At 47.8% G+C, this 20186-nt stretch overlaps 1 protein-coding gene across 2 annotated transcripts in view; it reads left to right on the top strand.

Moving 5' to 3' along the window:
• Nucleotides 1-20186, top strand: part of gabrb2a (gamma-aminobutyric acid type A receptor subunit beta2a) — a 35363-nt gene that overhangs the window by 3013 nt on the left and 12164 nt on the right. For both annotated transcript variants that reach the window (XM_076032888.1, XM_076032887.1), the window contains exon 4: nt 11370-11590. In XM_076032888.1, coding sequence (XP_075889003.1) covers nt 11370-11590 — 221 coding nt within the window. The remainder of the gene's footprint in view (nt 1-11369; nt 11591-20186) is intronic.

Consider the following 20186-nt stretch of genomic DNA (forward strand, 5'->3'; position numbering starts at 1 on the left):
CACCTCTGCCTTGCCTCCAAAGGGTTATCTTACTTAAGAACGAGGCCTCTATCTATGCGAGCATTCATCTGGAAAAAAAAGGAGAAGAAGGAAAGAAAAAAAAACACCCAACCCACTGCCTCCGTGCATCCGTGTGCGTGTGCGTGTGTCTGTGCGTGTGTGTGTGTGTGCGTGTGTGTGTGTGTGTGTGTGCGTGCGTGGCACATCCACAACACCGTGCACACAAACAGTGAATGGCGGCTGACGTCACGCGGCTCCCTGTGGCTATGAGCGAAAGCGTTCATCTCGCTCATTTCCGGGGAAAAGCTCGGCCTGCCAGATCTGCACAAGAATCCCTGTGACGTGACGGACAAATTTAGACAAAAGGGGGGGGGGGGAAAGAGTAAACGTGGGACAACCTGAGTGCTCCAAGCGTCGCCGTCACCTTGAGAAATGGCAATAATGACAAAAAACAGAAATAACAACAAGCTTTTCGCCACTTATATAATGCATTTGGAAGCCCTGCTCTTCTTTCCAAGCAGCCTTCTTATACAGTAGAGGGCCGATCTTGGAGAAATCAATAAAAATCACAGAGCAGGCGAGATCACGGGGATGAGGTCGCTGACCTGCACTCGCTGCGGGGCCACTTTGATCTTCCTCATCAGGGGGAAGCCGCCTTTAAGATTAAAGTGATGAGGGGGGAGGGGGGACAACACGGAGAGGAGAGGAGATGAGCAGGGGATGCTGTGAGGAAGAGGGTGGGAGTGAGGTGAAGATTGCTGCAACTGTCTTCACGCTGCTCCCTAATGATTTTCCATCTCCACCAAGGGATTGAGGAGAACTGGCTGCAGTACCTCCAGCTGCCACACGGCAGCTCGGAAAGCGGTGCGCTAACCCGCCGTCGTGGTCTTTTAAGAAATCGTGAATCATCCCTTACGTAAATAATATCTGGGACGTTTTGGAAATATTGGCTGTTTAGGAGGCGTTGGGATATTGAAAAAAAAAAATCATAAATAATGATAATTCATGTTTTTAGAATTGAAAGGCCGACCCAGAAGTGCTCCATAGGTAGGAAATCCAAAACGTCAAGCATGGATTTGGTCAATTACTCTCTCAATATATTACCAACATGCTCGCAACAAAAAAACAATTCAAACAATGTGAATGTTTTGACTTAAAACTTTAGAGACAGGTCAGAATCAGAATCAGAAAAAAAAAACGTTATTATCTGTCGTAACAGAAAATCGTCTTTGACGTGGCCCACATAAAACCAGAGAGAGTTCGATTTCTGTGAAAAAACAGTATACGATTTAAACACTGTAATTTTAAGACTAAAACAATAAATGGATAATCAATAAATAATATCAAGCTGTCGTGTTTAAAATGTTAATGGCAACGGGTATGAATTTATTCTTGTGGATGTTTCTCCGGGCCAGGGGGGGCTTTGTATCGGTGGCCGGTCCCAAAGAAGATCCTTTATTTGTTTTTCCATACTTTTAATCCACTTGTAAATTTGACTCAGATTGTTTTTGTTTGTTTTTTTGAAGTTGGATTCTTTTTGCCTTACAACCCGATTTCCCACACCCAAATCCCGTCAAACTTGTCTTGGCTCTAAGTGCGAGGTGAACAGTCCAGCGACAAGCTTGGGCTCGTTGTGTTAGCGCTGTGTGACCTGTCGTGTGTTGCAGCGAGCGAGCAGATCCCGCCATGGTGGCGGTGCGCTGGGTTTTGGCTGCGTGCAGACAGCTGCTTGCTCTTCTAATTAAAGATAAAAATGCCCGTGGTGGAGGATGAACTCTAGGTTTCAGCCCGGGCTGATTGAAGCCATTGTGGCATATTTATTTTTATTTTTCGTTAGCATCTTCCGTCCTGAAAGGCCACGACGGCTGCTGGAGTGGCTAAGAAACGGGACCGACTTTGTCGTTGCGTGTGTCTCTATGTCGTGTGTGTGTGTGTGTGTGTGTGTGTGTGTGTGTGTGTGTGTGTGTGTGTGTGATGTGCACAAACAAGAGGTCAGCTTTCACACGTGTCTGCGGCGTCGGCCGAGTCACTCGAAGTGCCCGAGTCCCATGTGATTCCGCGAGGCCCAAAGGTCAGCCGTGTTGTCGGCCAATAGAAATGTGCGGGTCAGTCGGAGCGAGGCTACATGACATTACAAATGTGCTATTTTGAGAGGGAAGTGTCCTCCGAGTCCGAGGTGTGACCACACTTCCTCGCTGGGTGGTCTCTGCTGACTCACGGGGGTTTCGTGCAAAATACGGAACACGGGCATAATATCATGTCTGAGCCCCCCCACACACACACACACACACACACACCCACCACCCTCCCACCCACCATCCCACCGTCCCACCCTCTTCCTTCTTCCCTTCCCGTGCAGCTCACGCTTTGCTCACTGCCGGCATCTCGCTCCGTCACCCATCTCCTCCACTTAGCAGCTGAAAATTGCATTTGCATAGTGCTGCTTCCTTTTCCTTTCTGCTGAAATAACAGATCCAGGAAACCCAACCCCGGCCGCGGCGCATTAAAGAGGTTCTCCGCGCGCACGCAGCTGATTAAATAAAAGTGGAGTCTGTTGTCTCAGCAATGCATCGGCGCTGCCTAATGACATCCTCGCCGTCCGTCCATACGTGGCGTGCGCTCGCTCGCTCGGAGGGCGGCTAAATGAGTATCCCCCTCCCCCACCCCCGTCTCCTTCCTCCTTCTTTCCCCTCAACTCGCTCGGTAATAATTACATGTAAAATACCTGAGGTTGGCGGTTGTTAAGAGGCGCTGCCTGCGCCATAATACCGCTCTCTGAATGTTAATTAGCTGCCCGTGAATTAAAAGATTTAAACAAACCAGCTGTGGTGGCTTCTGGGATGGAGGAATTAGTGGGGCGTGAGCGTTGCCTTTATTACCATCGTTACACCGACAATTGCCGGTTTCTGCTGTCGGTACGTGAGTAAGGGGATCTAGCAGGCAGATCAACGGGGGAGGGAGGGGGGAGGAAGAGGAGTTGGGGATGGGGGGGAGGGGAGGGGGTGAGGTGAGGGGGGGGTGTCCATAACCGGGGGGGGGAACACGGCCCGGGCGTCACATCGCAGCCCCGACACCGTGCCTGTGGTTGCCCGCGCGCGTGTTTGTGAATTAGCAGCAACCATTTTGATCTTGTTTGTCCAAACTGATCCTGTTCCATTTTATTTTCAGCTTGTGGAAAATAAGCTTGTGTTATTTTTACTCGGTGTTGCCATGACGACGCTGCCGTTTTTGGTGGATGTCAAGATGTGAGGGAGAAGCACAGAGGCCTGTTTTTCTTTTTCTCCTTTTTTTCTTTTCCTTGGGACTTTTTCAAGGTTTATGATTCAGGAAGTGTGTTTTTGAATTTTTTTTTTTTTAGATTTCGATTCTTAAGAATAACGATGAGAAATATGTAAATAGTTGAAGTATCTGAATCGAGGCAGTAAGGAGGAATGTTTGTATGATTTGGAAATAAGTTGTTTTTTTTTAAGCTAGCCATATCTTGTCCTATATATACAAATATTAAGATACTACCCACAATGCAGTTCTTCCTGATTCATAGATACCCACCACCCAAAGATGCTCAGGTCTTATTCAAACAGTGAAGCTGTGAATTCCTCAACCCTCCTTTTAATTCAAGCATGTCGAATTCCAATTTATTCTGAATGATGAAAAGCTGTTCCAAAACTGATCTCTGCATATTTTAACATGTTTTTGTATTTGTGTCATGTGATGTCATTGACAGCTCCATCGTTAGTGACACGAGATTGATTGTTGGGCTCATTTCCCAGTAGGTCCATTGGGTCAACGATCTGAAGACCTCACTGTAGCTGGTCGACGTTGTAAATGTTGTTCGTCATGAACCAATATCAGTGACACATAGCGGAGTAACCGATGAACATCGACCATTTTTGGGCACACGCTTCCGATTATGTGAAGATGTGAGGAAGCCTCAAGATTACAGTTTAGACGATCACAGTGGACTTAGAAATAAAATTCTGTTTCGCAAATGTGGTTTGAATGCTCAGAAGCAAATAATCCTTGTTGCGTTATTTTGGCCAAACTCATTATCCTCTTAAAAAAAAAAAAGAAAAGAACTTAGTCCGAATCCGGGGCGTTTGACGCCTTAGCACATCAGATCCAATCTAATAAAAGATAATTCCTCTTTTTACCTGCAAGTTCGTAATTACTTCTAATGACTTAATCTGCACCCCTGGATTTGTGCGGCCAGCGGAGTGAAGTTAGGCCACGTTTAAATTGATGGCGCTACGCCGCGCTAATGGCCATAACCAAAAGAAGCAGCGCGTCTTGAAACAGCCTGTATGATAGCATCTCCATTAAAAGCCTTTAATGTGCTGACGACTCCCTTAATGATTCTGTCAGGCACTTTCTCCACTGAAGCTAAGTAGCCTGAAAAATGGCCCATTGGAAAGAGAGTCATGGAGGCGTCCATGTTGTCACTTCCGCCCTCCGGATGTGAACAACTCATTCAGAATGCACTAACTCCCCCCCTCCTTCCACTCCCCCCCCCGCCCCCCCCCCACGACGATTCCCAACAGTTAATTTGGAGCCTGAACTTAACAAACACATCAAACGGATGCACTCGGCTCGACTGGCCGACGAGCTGTGGCATCTCCTCCAGCTTTTTTTCTTTTTGTTTTTTTTACACACACACACACACACACGCGCGTACGCAAGCAAGCAGGCTCGGGAACGTCTGCAGACGAGCGCGTTGTTGTTGTCGTCCGAACGTCTCCTCGTCTCCTCGTCACGGCGCGTTTCGTTCTAATCAGCAGATTCCCCCCCACCCTTCCCACCGCGACTCCGTTTCTGCTGCAGCTGCAGGACACAGCAGGGGGAAGTGTCGGCAATATGGTGGACGTCTGTCCGTTCCAGTAGAGCCGCGGAGTGCAGAGAGAACCAGACATAACGACTCTGGCGCCGAGAGTTCATGAAGGGGGGAGTCCCCGCCCTTCTTTTTTTTCCCCCTCCCTTTTCAGCGGCTGAAATCACCTTTTTAATCCGTCCGACTCACTCGTGGCGAAGGAAATCCCCGGATTTTAAAAAAAATCTGTACATTATTTTTTAAAAGTGTGGAATACAGAGCTTTTTGAGAGTGTGTTTTGGCAACAAACTGCACTTTACAGTACCACACTATAAAGTACTGATATGTTTGTCCGATAAGGAGAAACGCTGGGAGAGCACCGACCCCAGCCAAGGCAGCTCAGCTTTCCCAAATAGTCCATAAGTAATAATGTAATGACTTGTCTCCATTTTCCAACTTAAAGGCTGCCTAAGCAAAACCCTACAGAAAATCTGAGCTACCATCGTTAGCTTGAATATGTTATAATTACCCAATTATGGGGGTCTCCTCCGTCATTGTAAGATTTATAAATAGCAAACATGCTACCTAAGAGCTGTTGTGCCAGTGCAAGTGCTGTTTTTCTTATTCATTGAGACGGATAAACAACGTGTCCTGCTGGGCTGCTTTGTCACCGAGACGCATAACGGCAACACAGCGTTACAGTTGTTCTGGTGGTTCGAAACGCAACGAAATGCATTAGCGTGAGCCGGTCCTTTGAGTCTCAACCTCGGGAGGAGTGCGTGTCGTTTTCAGCTGGTCCGTCGGCGTCCCCGCTCCCCCAACTCTCCCCTCCCCTCCCCCTCCAGTGTCGGCGTGTGACAGCTGATGTAGTTGTAATGGAGGTCTTGTAACGACTGCGGCCTGTCAGATTTCTCGGGGAAAAACAAATGTGCTCCTTGTCAGTCTGTCTCGTTCTTTCTTAATGGGGTTCGGTTAGCCGGGGTAAAACGCAGCTAGCTGCGCTGTGCAACCAGCCTTCGCGTCCCTCACCTTCTCACGGTTTGTCGCGTCGTCTGCCTGCTGTCATGACAGTTATTGGTGTTTTTTTTTTTAGGGGCGGCTGGAGGGGGAGGGGGGTCGAGTAGGTGAAAATGTTGACGCTCTCCACAAGATGTCTCCCTCGCCGATGCTCCCTTAGCAACGTCAAAGTGCTGTTTTTTTGTTGTTTTTTTTAAAAGGAGCGCATGTGACAAGGAGACTGAAGGTCGCTGTTGGAGACCGACATTGCAGCAGCAGAAGCAGCGCGGTGATGGTCCGTCTCTCACTCATCTGCAGGAATCCTCCTCACCTGCTCCTCTGCACTGGCAGAGTCCGGGACAAAATGTTCCCCTGTGATGATTGGTATTCCAGAGATGCTTCAAATGGTCGCGTTCGCTTTAAAAAAAATTAGGCATTGATCACACGTGCGAGGGGTTTTCGCTTGGTTTTCTTGCGCTGTTGCATTCTGCCAAGACACCAGAATGAGCATTAGGGGGATTTCTTTCCTCGTGGAAACAGCAGCAGTTCTGCTTCCTCCTGCCATGTATTTCTGCACAGTAGTGGTGCAACACCTCTCTGTCCTTGTCATGAGCTCCCCGGCAGCACAATAGTTCATGGAGCAGATTCATTTGAACAATAACTTTGAACCGAAAGGAGGTAGTGGTTGTGTGTGTGTGTGTGCGTGTGTGTGTGTGTGTGTGTGTGTGTGTGTGTGTGTGTGAAAGGGGGATGGCACCGCTTTGAAGCTCAAGTGGAGTCCAGGCAGAGTCGAGTAGCACCATCTGTGGGGCCGTAATTACGCTGCCATTAGAGCACAGCCAGGAGGCAGCATGCAGGCCCAGGTGTCCTCTCTATACTCTTAGACCCCCACCACCACCACCACCACCACCAACTGAACACATACAAATAAAACACACGCAAGAAAAATGAATGATAAGAAACTTAATCATCATCGCAATGACGCGCACCTCTTTCCATCCTTCCTTCCTTCCTTCCTTCCTTCCTTCCATCTACCCAATTTTCCATCCCATCCATCCATCCATTCCATCCTTCCTTATATCCATCCAATCCACCCTTCCTTCCTTCCGTCCATAATCCATCCATCCAATCCACCCTTCCTTCCTTCCGTCCATAATCCATCCATCCAATCCACCCTTCCTTCCTTCCGTCCATAATCCATCCATCCTTCCATCTATCCATCAATCCTTCCTTTCTTCCTTCCCTCTATCCATCCGTCATCCATCCGTCCTTTCGTCCACTGACCCTTCCTTCCATCCATTATCCATCCATTCTTACTTCCTTCAATCCATCCATCCGTCCTTCCTTCCATCCATCCATCCATAATCCATCCAACAATCCTTCCATCCATCCATCAATCCGTTCATTCTACCTTCCTTCTATCCATCCATCATCCATCCATCCTTCCATCCACCGACCCTTCCTTCCATCCATCATCCATCCATTCTTACTTCCTTCAATCCATCCATCCGTCCTTACATCCATCATTCATCATCCATCCATTCGTCCTTCCTTCCTTCCATCCATCCATCCATCGATTTATCCTTTTTATGTCACTGCTTCTCCTTTACTGAGTGCTGCGGGGCTACACGAGTCGACCCAAGCTGTCTTCGGGGCAATGGCAGAGTTGCGACTTGGACAAGTTGCCAATTTATCACGGGGCCACGTAGAGACAAACAAGCGCTCGCACGCACGCCTTTATGGACATTTCATAGCCGGTGGGTTGGCCTGATGTGCATGTCACTGAGCTGTGGACGGAAGCCGGAGTGCATGGAGGGAAGCCGCTTGGACACAGGGGGAGAACATTGATGGAAGTGGTGACCTTCTCACTGTGAGGCGGCAGTGCTCACCACTGCACCACTGTGCCACCCAGCCCTAAAGTAATATATTCATTAGCATTTAAGCTACGGTCACATGACCTTGCAAACCCCATTTATCTGTCTCGATATCTCGCAATCGTAATAGTTTTCTGTTCGTCTGAGTGAGCTCATCAGAGTGACTGGCTGTGTGTGTGTAAAAGTTGTATTTAGATCAAAACTAAGAAGCTCCTGCATAATGTAAATAAATGCCGCAGCTCAAAGAGGCCTTATTCACATTATTTCTATGTGTAAAGACGTAAAATGTTTTTTTCTCTCTCAGTGGATGCATGTTTTACTTTACTTCCAACTGTCTCTGATAATGATGATGATCTTCTTTTTAGTGTCGATCTGATTTAACCTGCAGTAACATACCTGACTGGTAGTTGACCAATCAGATTGAATGCGATAAACAGAAGGGTCGTCTAATCCCCATCAAAGCTTGGCCTCCCCTTGTGAAAAACAATTTCTTTGGGCTCTTCAGCAGCTGGATGCGCAGAGGGAATTAGGAAACGTTCCATTTGTTGTGCCAGTTTAACAGCGTCCATGTCCTGAATATAACAGAGCCAGGGAGCCGTCTCCCAGATCACTTCCTCTTCACCAAACAATATTTTATTTCCAGTGCCTTACAGCTGTGTTCAGCAGATCCGCAGAAAAAAAAAAACATCCCGCTGCTTGGAATAACTGTTGTTGTTTGTTTTGCTTGAAACCTGTAGGAATCTGAATGATGGACTTTAAGCGTCTGAAACTAATCTCTTGTAATTCCGGGCTTTAAAACAACTTGTAGGGTTTGTCAAACTCCCTAAAACCAAATAGCATATTATTGTATGTGTCTGTGAAGGTTCTCAGTCGTCTGGTCATCTCAGTGTAGATGGGTGAAGTTGAGGCAACTGGACTGGTTTCGCTGTCTTCAAGGCGTTTGGCCTCCCATCCGAAAGGCCTCTTCAGTTCTGAAGAAGCCTGAAGACTTGTAGAAGCCTTTCGGATGAAAAGCCAAACGCCTTCAAGACAGCAAAACCAGTCCAGTTGCCTCAACTTAACCCATCTACACATTGCTATATGTGGGACTATCTAGTTTTTTTTTAAATCCTATGTTCTATGTATCTCTCACTCATATTTATTTTTTTTAAATTGAGAACTGAGACAGTAGTTCGTGGCTGTGTTTCCATTACGGTTTTTCCCCAAATAAAAGCGATGTTTTTAAAAATTTGGCAAAGCGCAATTGCGATTTGAGAGGTTTTTTTTTGTTGTTGCAATATTTAGGTTTGGCGCAGTTCTAGGGATAATGGAAATGTAGCTGCTGATGGTGATTGTCTCTGATATTAAAAGAATTTAGCCTTTTTTAAACAAAACCGTTGCCCTTAATCGCAGGATGTCATCTCGTCGTGTCCGCACCCCCCTTTAATGATCTCGCCGTTCGTTCGGCCCCTTCGTTCTTTCCTGCGATTCCTTCGTCAGCAAAGAAAAACACGTAGCGGGAGCCTTGAGAGCGCGCCGCGCCGAGCCTGTAGGCGCCCGCCAAGTGATCCCAAAGGTGATAGAGACATCCGATCGACAGGCCGATAATAAGCCGGAGTGGGAGCTTCACAGGGAGACTCTTGTAAAACAGGATGAGGACGCGGTCGTCCTCGCCTGACTTCTTAGCGCTGGAAAAAAAAAAAAAGAGAAAATCATCATGGCAGCCGCCCCATGTATTTTTAGATGCCCTTTTTTCTGCAGCTCTTTGGTCGCGCGCGCCAAACGTTAACAGTCCGAGAGTGAAAATAAAAAAATAATAATAAAAAAACGGCAGCGGCGTTGCTCGGACGACGCGTCGCGTCAGTTAGCGGCGGCGTTGCGTTAGCGGGGCCCGCCGTGGGAAAACTCCGGGGGCCTCGTCCAACCCTCCCCACCCCACCCCCCCCCCCATCGATCACACTGCAATTCACTGCAACCCGACTGCAGTGCCGTGTTTCCACTGCCGCGCCGCGCTGTGCTGTGCTGTGCTGTGCTGTGCTGTGTGGGTGTGAGTCTTATTTTAAGAGCGAGAAAGCAGAGAAAGGAGACGCGCGCAGGGAGAGCGGGCGAGGAGGAGATGCAGTTTACCGCCACGCCGCTTAGCGCGGGTAAAAATAAACTATACAGTATCGATGCAGTTTCTCCCACCGAGGCTAATTCTGGAAAGCTCTCTTTCTCTCTCTCTCCCTCTCTCTCTCTCTCTCTCTCTCTCTCTCTCTCTCTCTCTCTCCCTCTCTGCGAAATCTCACAGCGGCCTGAAAATCTCATATTCTAATTCGGCGGCAGAGTGTGTGCGTGCGTGTGTGTGTGTGTGTGTGTGTGTGTGTGTGTGTGTGTGTGCGCGCGCACGTGTGTGTGTGTGTCGGCACGCGCATGCTCGCTCGAGCCGCAGCACGACGAGCAAAGAAAATGGAACTCAGCTGCGGAACCTCTGGCCACTTGCATAACAAGGAGTTTTGTCTGTGTTTTTTTGGCGGAGAGGAGCTCTTATTTGTTCAAGTGGAAGCAGATATTCTCGGCGGGCCAGCTGACAGAGGCCTCCCCCCCTGCGGGCGCAGTCTCAAAATTAGGCGGGGATTGTTGAACAGTGCCCCCCTCCCCCACCTCCATCCCCCTCCCGTCCTCGTCCCCCAGCGACCACGGCCTCTGGTCCGGGCCGCGGCCTTTCAGACCAACATCAACCTTTTGGCTGACCTTCTCACTATGCAGACTCCAAAGAACAACACAGCCACAGTCGGCGGGACCGAGATCGCTGTCGCTCGGGATGATAGCGGGATTGAGATATGAACAAACACTCACAGGGCAGGGCACCACCTGAAATATGGTCCAAGCGTTTCTTCAGTCTGCAGCGTAATTATTATTACGATAAGCTGGCTTTTGGTTCATTGTGCGTTGCTGGTTGGTGGTCTTCAAACTGAGAGGATGAAATGGAAAACTGGACGCATAACTGGTGGTTTGGGAAGTGGTTGAGAGGGGTTTCCTATATGCTTCATGAAATGGATAATTAAATATTTGATAATTGATAAACTGAAGTTTCTCTGTGTATCCTGAGTGGGGGTGAGCTCACTTTATGTCTCATTGGCTTCCGGTGTCATTTTCCCATGGTTGGAGCTTTTATAGACAGCAACACATGAGCACATGAGTTGAAATCCATCCATCCATCCATCCTTTTGCAATACCCGCTTCTTCCCAAGCTCACTTTCAAGATTTGATTTCAACATTTCTATTTGTCTACCGCCTCCTTGGCTTTTTGATGCATCCTGCTCAGCACCAAACCAATCAGTTTACTATGGAGCGAAGTTTGTTTTTTTCTTCACCTGATTTGTTCAACGACTGAAAGTGCTTGGAAAGCATGTATTGTATTGTTATAACAATAAGATGAGTTGCATGAGGAAGCTTAGCCATCGGAAATAAGGTGTAACTGGATGCTGAGGTCACAGTCTGAGTCAAATTTTCAATGAGCCATTTCATTTAAAACCTCAGAATTCCAAAAACCAACTTCAACTCACTTCCATGTCTGTCCATTTTTTTTTGCGTAACTTTTTGTTTCTGATGAAAAGCTTGACCTTGACCCTGAACTCTCCAGGAAGAAAACAGACAATTAAAAAACATTATGTGTTCAGTGTCTGCTCTCCAGTTGTGACTAAAGGGCCCCCTGTCTCTCCGTCTCTCTGCAGGACTACACCTTGACCATGTACTTCCAGCAAGCGTGGCGGGACAAACGGCTGTCCTACTCCGAGATCTCCTACAACCTGACCCTGGATAACCGAGTGGCCGATCAGCTGTGGGTGCCCGACACCTACTTCCTGAACGACAAGAAGTCCTTCGTCCATGGCGTCACAGTCAAAAACAGGATGATCCGACTCCACCCGGACGGCACAGTGCTCTACGGACTCCGGTACGGATCCCTTCATCTTCTAAATTTTCAACTTGTTGTTGTTGAGAAATCCTACACCATTAATTTTGCCGCAAAAAACCTTTGAGATGTCCAGAAAGCCCATTTTAGCCCTGTGTTTACAGCCACCTGCGTCAATAGTTGCATCCAGCTAAACCTTTGTCGGCAGGTGGCCCCAGAGGGAGGCAGTAACGCCTGTTTGGGCTGTTGTTATTAACCTGTGGGCGTCTCACAGGCTCTTTGTGACATCAGAAAGGGCTGCTATGCGGAATTATGTATTTTTGCCTACAGTTTCTGAAAAGCCGTGAAAGGATGAATCAAAAGATCTACTTTTCATATTTGTGGTGAATTCACTGGCTGGGCACATATCACTGTCAGAAAACATTGGTAAAGTCTCAACATAATACGGGACCTTGATATTGAAGTCAACAATCGTGATTCCGATTTCTTTATCAACTCGTTGTTTTCTTCCGTGCTCATTTTTTAGTCAAGTTTTAAGATGGTAGCAGAACATTTCAAATCAAGACATTTCTATATATATATATATGTATGTATATATATGTATATATATATATATATATATATGTATATCTATATATATATATATGTATATCTATATCTATATATATATATATGTATGTATATATATGTATATATATATATATATATATGTATATCTATATATATATATATGTATATCTATATCTATATATATGTATATATATATATATATATATATATATATATATATATACATATATATATATATATATATATGTACACACACATATATATATCTATATATACACACATATATCTATATCTATATTCAAATAAGGAAAGCTACACCACAAATGCATTCTTTCATACATACACAAAGATATATATATATATATATATATATATATATATATATATATATAAATATGTATGTAGGAAAGAATGTATTCGTGGTGTAGCTTTACTTATTTGAAGGTTGTTAATTGGAATTGGAAACATTTCTACTGCAGGGACCTTATTGAGCGGCCTCTAATTGTGCTTAAGCTACTTAAAAGGATTGAGATGGCACTCGTAAAACATCTGGCCAGTTTTGACTTGCAAAAGAAAAGAAGTGATTCACGTCAGAGGATGGGGTCAAAGTTGTTGATCGGTTCTTGTTTTTCCAAAGAGCACACGCAGTCATTTCTACCTCCGTCTTCCTTATTAAATAATGATGTCCTCCAGCTGTTCATCCAGTGCTACTGAGGTCCTCTGGGCTCGAAAATGTATTTTGCTGGCGCGTTTTTTTTTTTATTTAACATACATAAAATGACAATCCCGTTGCTCGGTGTCACGGTTGATAATTCACACATTTAGCATTTATCTTTGACAGTGTTGTCAAAGATATGATTTTGAACCACAACTAAGGACAAGCGTCAGGCACACTTTGCCTCCTGTCACCAGAAACACTTTAATAAATAAAATATCCGACCCTTTCCCAGCCATTGTACCGGAGTCCTCAGCACCGCCATCGCTGCTTTGGACTGAACGCCTTTTATATTTTAGCCTCTCGCATCCCCCCGTGACGATCGCCGCCTTTCAATAATTGATCGGCCGCGATCAATTATAAAGCAGCGTGCGAGGCCCCCAAACAGCCCAAGTGAGGGCGAGGCTGCGGGACGGTTACGGCCTTCCGCCGTGTGACACGTCTTTGTGGTGTTGGGGCCCGCGATGCCTCTGAGGAGACGGCCATCCATAATTGATCGGTCGCGATCAATAATGTAGCAGTTCAATACAAACACTGAATCTGTGTTTGGCGCCGATGCTTTTGTATTTGCCGTGTGGCGTTCCCGTCCGTCGACGCTCCGCTGCTTTTGCCTCTGAGCCGTGGCTTCCCCTTTCCTGTGTGTGTGTGTGTGTGCGCGGGCATGCGTCTCTTGTGCGAATGATCTCAGATTAGCGTCCGCGTTCGCCGAGAGGCCCCAGTATTGTTGCCGCTCCGGGATGCTGCGGCGCTCAGTCCTTCCTCGCCGTGCCGAGATGCCCTTCCTGTGCGAGGACCGCCTGAAAAATTTACGTCTCCGCACTGCACCAGATTATTCATTTTGTTTCCACCGTGGTAATTTACAACACTGCAACTCATTTATATAAGCTTGACACATGTTTTTTGCATAACAGCCAGTCAGGAGGCATTAAGAGAGGGTCGTTGGTGAGAAATTCGAGGGCGTGCGTGCGTGCGTGCGGCAGCAGCGGCAGCGGCGTGCGCTTGTTACCTCAGATATGTTGTCCTTGTCAAGTTGCCGCTGCCTCGCGGCTCCTCTCTTATTTGGTTCACGGGGCTCGGTCCAGGTTTTTATTTGACGCTAGCGCGTCCAGACACGAGCTTCTGTCAGAGTCAGCCCGGCCAGATGCCTGCGCGCGCTGAGCGCGCCGAGCGCGCTGAGCACGCCGAGCGCGCTGACACATACCTGCAGAGACGGGCCCGGCTGGTCGCGGCAGCAGGGCTCCGGCGGACGTGGAGGAGATGGCTAACGGAGAAGCGGGGAGAGTCTTTAGCAGGACGAGCACGTCGCGAGCGCACGTCCTGCCAAAGCGTCCCCGAGGCGCCGCTGTTTTGGCCACGGCTCCGTTTGTTGGCTTTTATCTTTTCTTGCCGCCAGTTCACGTTTTGAGAGTGACTTGAAATGCAGCATATTCGAAAATTACAAAATAAAGTGCAAATGTTTCTTTGGTGTTTTGCACGATAAGGAATGTGTTTTTGTGCCGTTTTCATCATTGTGGTCTGTTAGCATGCACGTGGGCTGTGGCACTGCGTTCGGTAGTTGCTGTTTTGTGTCAGTATTGGTAGTTCAGCACAAAGCTATGAAAATAGAAAAAACCTAGCAATGAGGCCTCGGACAGTGTAAGTACAAAAGGGTTCATAGTATTTTCCTGCAGTGAATGTCAGTTTATGCTACATTGCTACTTAGTTCTGCAGGAGGCACAAACAGTGTTTCAGCAATACAGCAACACATGCTATTGCAAATCTAAATCAGCCACTCGGTGAAAGAGTCATTCTTCCTCTTCCTGCCGGTGAGCCGTGCGGCTGCAAACTGTTTTGTCGAGGAGTCGAAAAATCTGCGGAGACACCCCTGATGATGTCACAAGGATTTCATCAAGGTCTGGAGACTTGTGCATTCCAGAGCAGTGGCTCAAATGAAAAGAAGCTGCTGCTCATTTTCATCATGCAAAATATCAGCGCTCCCCCCCCCCGGTCACTGCTCCTTTTCCTCCTTTCTTTTTCTCTTTTTTTAAATACGTCCCAGTCTTTATGAAAGTTTAACAGTGAAACACAAACATGCAGCTTTAAGCCCCAGAGGTTGGTGTGCTCCGCGACATGCTCAGCTATCAGCTAGTATCCCATGAAAATATAATGAAGAATGCAGCTCCCCGCAGCAGCTCCCATTCTCTTCTCCCCGCGGTGCGCGCAGCTCAGACGTCGTGTCGCATAATCACGGCCGAGCCTCCCGCTGTCTATTAGCGCCGAGAATCTGAGATCCAAACATACGCCTTGCCGCGCTTTTGTCTTTCTAATTCTACGTTTGGAGGCCTCGGCGTGTGTCACTTAGCAGCGAGTGTTGGTAGCGGAGCACACCGCCAGCACGACAGTGACGCGAATCCCCGTTTTCTGACGCTGATCTCAAAACTTTCTTATTACGCCGATGCTAAAAAATAAATGAATAAACCCCCCCCTTCCCTTAACACCAAGCAGATTCATGCTCTGATTTGATGCCTTTAAATGTTAGTGGAGCAAAGTGGGAGCATAAATCATGCAAAAATCATGACTGAACCAAGTAAACATGTATATTTAAAGGCAGAAGTAAACCTGCTAGCACCTTTAAAGATTAGCTCAGATTGCTAGCGCACGCGCCGGATGGAGCCACGCCAGACGTGACGTTTGCTGATGGCGCGCCAGGCTCGTACTTGTGTGTGTGTGTGCGTGGTGATGGTGGGGGGGGGGGGGGGCGGATTGTAGTATTTGAGGCAGGGGGCTCCGCATGCATGCGCAGTCTTGTTTACTCCTCGCTCTTTGGGGGGCGCGCGGTGTTTCCCGCGGCTGCCAAATCCTGCCGCCGCTCCTCCATCATGAGGAGGGAAGAGCGGAATATTGCAACAGCGCTCCCAGCTGTCGCCTCAGAGCCCGGCTCCACTCTCGGGGAGAGGTAGTCTGATCTAATTACCAAGTCCCTGAAAAGGCTCAGCCAATAACACAGATACCACCCGGGCTGCACGCGCACACACACACACACACACACACACACACACACACACACACACACGCACAGACAGAATAGAAAAACTCCAGCGTGCTTGTGTTATTTTGTCCAGGAAAGACCAAATATGTTTAGCGCTCGTCGCTTGGAAATTGGCGGAGGTTTTTGTTTTTTTTTTTTCAGTTTTTTTTTTCTCCCAAGACGAGACAGTTGGTGAGATCGGATGAGACGTGAAGGTCAGACTTCTTTCAAGATGGAGAAATTGTTAGGATATTCCTTCCTTCCTTCCTTCCTTCCTTCCTTCCTTCCTTCCTTCCTTCCTTCCCTCCCCTCCGCTTGGCTCCACCCCTCCCTGCCCTCCTTCCCTTCCACTCCCTCCCCTCCTCCCTCTCTGCGAATATTGCGAGTCCTTTTGTGAGAGGACACATCCTTGTGCGATGGAGACCGACCATCGCCTTTTGTCAGGGGCTGCACTCTGCCGCTCAATAGATGACACGGCGTGGCCGGGAGGGAGAAAGCTGCTGAGTGGAGGGGAGAGGGGATTTAAATGAGCCTTTCTTCTCCGTCGATGTGATCAATAGCGGCTTATCGCTGCCTTCAAAGTCCCCCCCCCCTCCCACCCTCACAAACTACTGATCAGCCCGGGCCGCCGCTCGCATTCCTTCACCTGCGCGTATCCCTCTGAAATGGAGACGGCTCCTCCGTTTTTGTTGCAGACATTTTATTTTTTCCGGGTTATTTTGAGGATCGGCGCCGGAGCCGGCTGACGGGGAAAGCCCTGCGTGCCGTCCAAAATGGAGGCAGCGTGGGTTTTTTTCCCATGGTGTTGGGAATTTTTTTTTCAACTTACAGAGGGCCGCGTTGACCGTCTGCGAGAATCCCCGGGCCCGGCCCGGCCCGGCCCGGCCCGACCCGGCCCAGCCTCCATCCAGTCCTGTTCCTCTCTGCCGTGACGCTCCCTCCAAATGAGATTCAGTCTGGGAACTCGTGGCCGGTTGTGTTCTGTCCGTAAACAAGGTCATTTGGTATAAAGGTGCACAGGCTGCCTTGGGGGTGAGTGTGTGTTTATGTGTGTGTGTGTGTGTGTGTGTGTGTGTGTGTGTGTGTGTGTGTTGGGGTGGTTGGTGTGATGGGGGCTAAATACACAAAGTCCGTGCTGAACTGGGAGGGGAGCATGCGCTTAAAAAAGAAGAGACGGAAAAAACTGCCTTTTTTGTGTTATTTTTCGAGCTCCGTGTCCTATTAGTTCCGACGCAGAGCAAATGTAGCGTGTTTGAATCTGCGTGATCTGTTCCAGCGCGGCCTCTCCTCCGGCAGGTCGGCACGGGAGAAAAAGAGGGACAGAGAGAGAGAGAGAGAGAGAGAGAGAGCGAGAGAGAGAGAGAGAGACGGACCAGCCAAGATGCTGATGGAGAGCAAACAAGGCCTGCGCTCTGTGATTATTGCTGCTGCTGCTGCTGCTGCTGCTGCTGCTGCTGCTTCTGCTGCTGCTTCTGCTGCCACTGCTGCTGCCGCTGCCGCTGCCGCTGCTGCAGAGCTCCACAAGCGAGCTTCCCGCTGCAGCGGCGATGACGAGGAGGAGAGGCGCAGAGACGGGGAGGGAATCCTGCAGAAGGAGGAGGAGGAGGAGGAGGAGGAGGATGATGCTCGCTCGCTCGCTCGCTCGCTGGCGCGCCCCCCACCACCACCACCACCACCACCACCACCACCCCAACCCCTTGCCACCTCCCCCCGCCCCGCTCCCCACCCCTCCTCCCTCGTGTTTGCCAGCTATTATTAGCTGTTAGCGAGGCGTAGGGGCTGCTGTACGCGCGCGGTCAAGGGGATGCGAGCTTTCGATCGCCGCTGCCAAGTCTCAAAAACAAAAACAAAAACGGCTTTCGCCCTCGTCACCCGACGATGACGGCGGCGGTGTCGTGGGCGGACTATAAATAGGCCGTTATTTTTAACCCCTGCCATTTTGACCTCATTTCCGACCCCCCCCACCACCACCACCACCACCACCAGCACCCCCAGCGCCATCCTGCGCTCCTTCCTACTGCCACCGTGATGATTTATCGTCGGCGACGACGGCCGGCGACGAGCGGCTAGCCGGTGAGCGCGACGCTCCGCTAAGTTGTGGTTGTAGGAGGAGGAGAAGAAGAAAATAGGGAGGGGGGGGGGGGGGTAAAATAGGACAGAAATGAGACTCCTGCGTTAATCCCCCAGTGCACCGCGGCCCTGCTAACTGGCTCTTATATAAGAGCCCACAGAGAAAGAAAGAGCAGGCAGAGACAGAGAGAGCCCGAGTGTGTCTGAGAGAGAGCTAGAGAGAGAGAGAGAGAGAGAGAGAGAGAGAGAGAGAGAGAGAGAGAGAGAGAGACTGTCTTCATCTTAAAAAATGAAATCCTACATTTGCCAGGCCGGGCCCAGGGGAGCTGCAAGTCTTATGTAGAAGGATTTCAAATCAACTTGAGCTCTTAATTATTAAAGACAAAGCACTCTTCAAGAGGAGCCAGCCGTTACGGCGGCGTTAAGAGGAGTGAAAAAATAATACGGTTTTAGTTCAACCGCCGCAGTTTATTCTTGTGTGTCCAAGAATATCTACAGTTTAGAGGAGAGGTGCCTCCCAAAAAAGATAAAATATTCATTTCACCCCCCCCCCACCCCCCTCTTGTTAAGTTGGCAAAAAATAACTTGTTGCCATCTGATAAAATTTTACGAGGCTGTTTTTTTTCTCCATTTCTTCATATTACACCAGTACTACTGGCGCTGCTGCATCGCGACAACCAGAACAACAAATGAATATTGAGAAATATACTCCCTCCCCCTCCCCCCCCCAACGGTTATTTTACCCACAAGCAGAAAATTAGCAGCTTGATATTTGTTTCTAAGGAATTCTTACCTAAGGCGTTTACACCAGTGTGACTGACAAGTAATGAAGTTGTCGATCGGCTGATTTTTTTGTTTTTCAAATACTGCCGGCTAATAATGTTTTTATTTACATCCCCGATGCAGAAGGATTTAGTCAGATTTGGATTCGGAGTCTTGAGTGAAAAATATTTTACATTTGTATTCATTACTAGGCAGTGACAATGCGATCGTGACCTTTCTCCTCCAGCGCCGCTCGCAACAACTCTAAATGAATGCAGTCACACAAGAAAACGCACGCATCCCTAAAAAAAAAAAAAGGCAATCTGTGGGTGCTGCGCAGAAATGCCAAAAACTGACAAGAACATAGAACCCACGCGTCAGGAATAGCCAATAAAGGCCTAATTTTAGACTCCATTGTTCATCGTAATCGCCATCTGTGACGTGTCCGGCTCGTGCGCCTCATCAGAGCGGGGAAGAAATGAGAGAAACACACCTCCGGTTTCACGGCGAATAAGATAATAATAATAATAATAATAATAATAATAATAATAATAATAATAATAAGATTCCTCGGAAAAAAGACACGCAGGAAAAACCATATACGGACAAAAATGTACAGTGCATGTAATAGAAAGAGGCAGCTGTGAAGGACGGTGCCGCGAAGGGGTGAGAGTGAGCAGCTGTCGGAGCCCACAAGTCCAGAGCGGCACGTAAACACGAGTAAAACGAGACCAAATTAACATATGTCTCAGTGTGTAAGAGAGGTGAACAGTGAGCACTGCAGCTCGGCCTTCACCTCAGACACCGACACCAACACCATTATTACTACCATATATTATGTTATTTCTATATGGCAGTCTATGAAGTGGATCCAGTGCTAACCCGACTGACTGGAGCACTGGATGCAAGGACAGGAAGCCCTTAAATGTAGAACCGTCTGCTGCGTACACATTGTGTAGACCAGGGGTGTGAAACTCAAACACACAGTGGAGACAAAATAATTGACAAAAATTGATATTTATTTATTTAAAAAATAAATAAATAAATAAAAAAAAGCTTCCTCCAGACAGAACAGGGAACCTTTTTATATAAACCCAAACAGGTTTTGCTTCAACCTGAATATGGAACAAGCAAAGGTTAATACAATGCAATAAATAACTTTACATTGCACACATGCAAAAATCGAATTTCAAATTAAAACTCATCAAAATAAATAAAATGTAAGTAAATATTGTATGCCAATTTTTTTTATTCGCAGCCTTCTGATTGAACAGCCATAAACCAACAAAGTAATAATAATATCATTCAATCAACTTCCTGGCCTGATTGAAGCGCCAAAATACCAGCAGGGCATTCTGGGATTTGTAGTATTAGCCGTACATGTGCTGTATAATGCCGGCGGGCCGGCTCCAGTAGTGATTTTATGTTCCCTCGCGGGCCAAATATAATGACACTGCGGGCCAAATATGGCCCACGGGCCAGAGTTTGACAGCTATGGTGTAGACGTTTACAAT

Source organism: Nelusetta ayraudi, unplaced genomic scaffold, assembly GCF_046127955.1.
Source record: "Nelusetta ayraudi isolate G7.1 ecotype Tasmania unplaced genomic scaffold, CSIRO-AGI_Nayr_v1 ptg000039l, whole genome shotgun sequence".
NCBI classification, from domain to species: domain Eukaryota; kingdom Metazoa; phylum Chordata; class Actinopteri; order Tetraodontiformes; family Monacanthidae; genus Nelusetta; species Nelusetta ayraudi.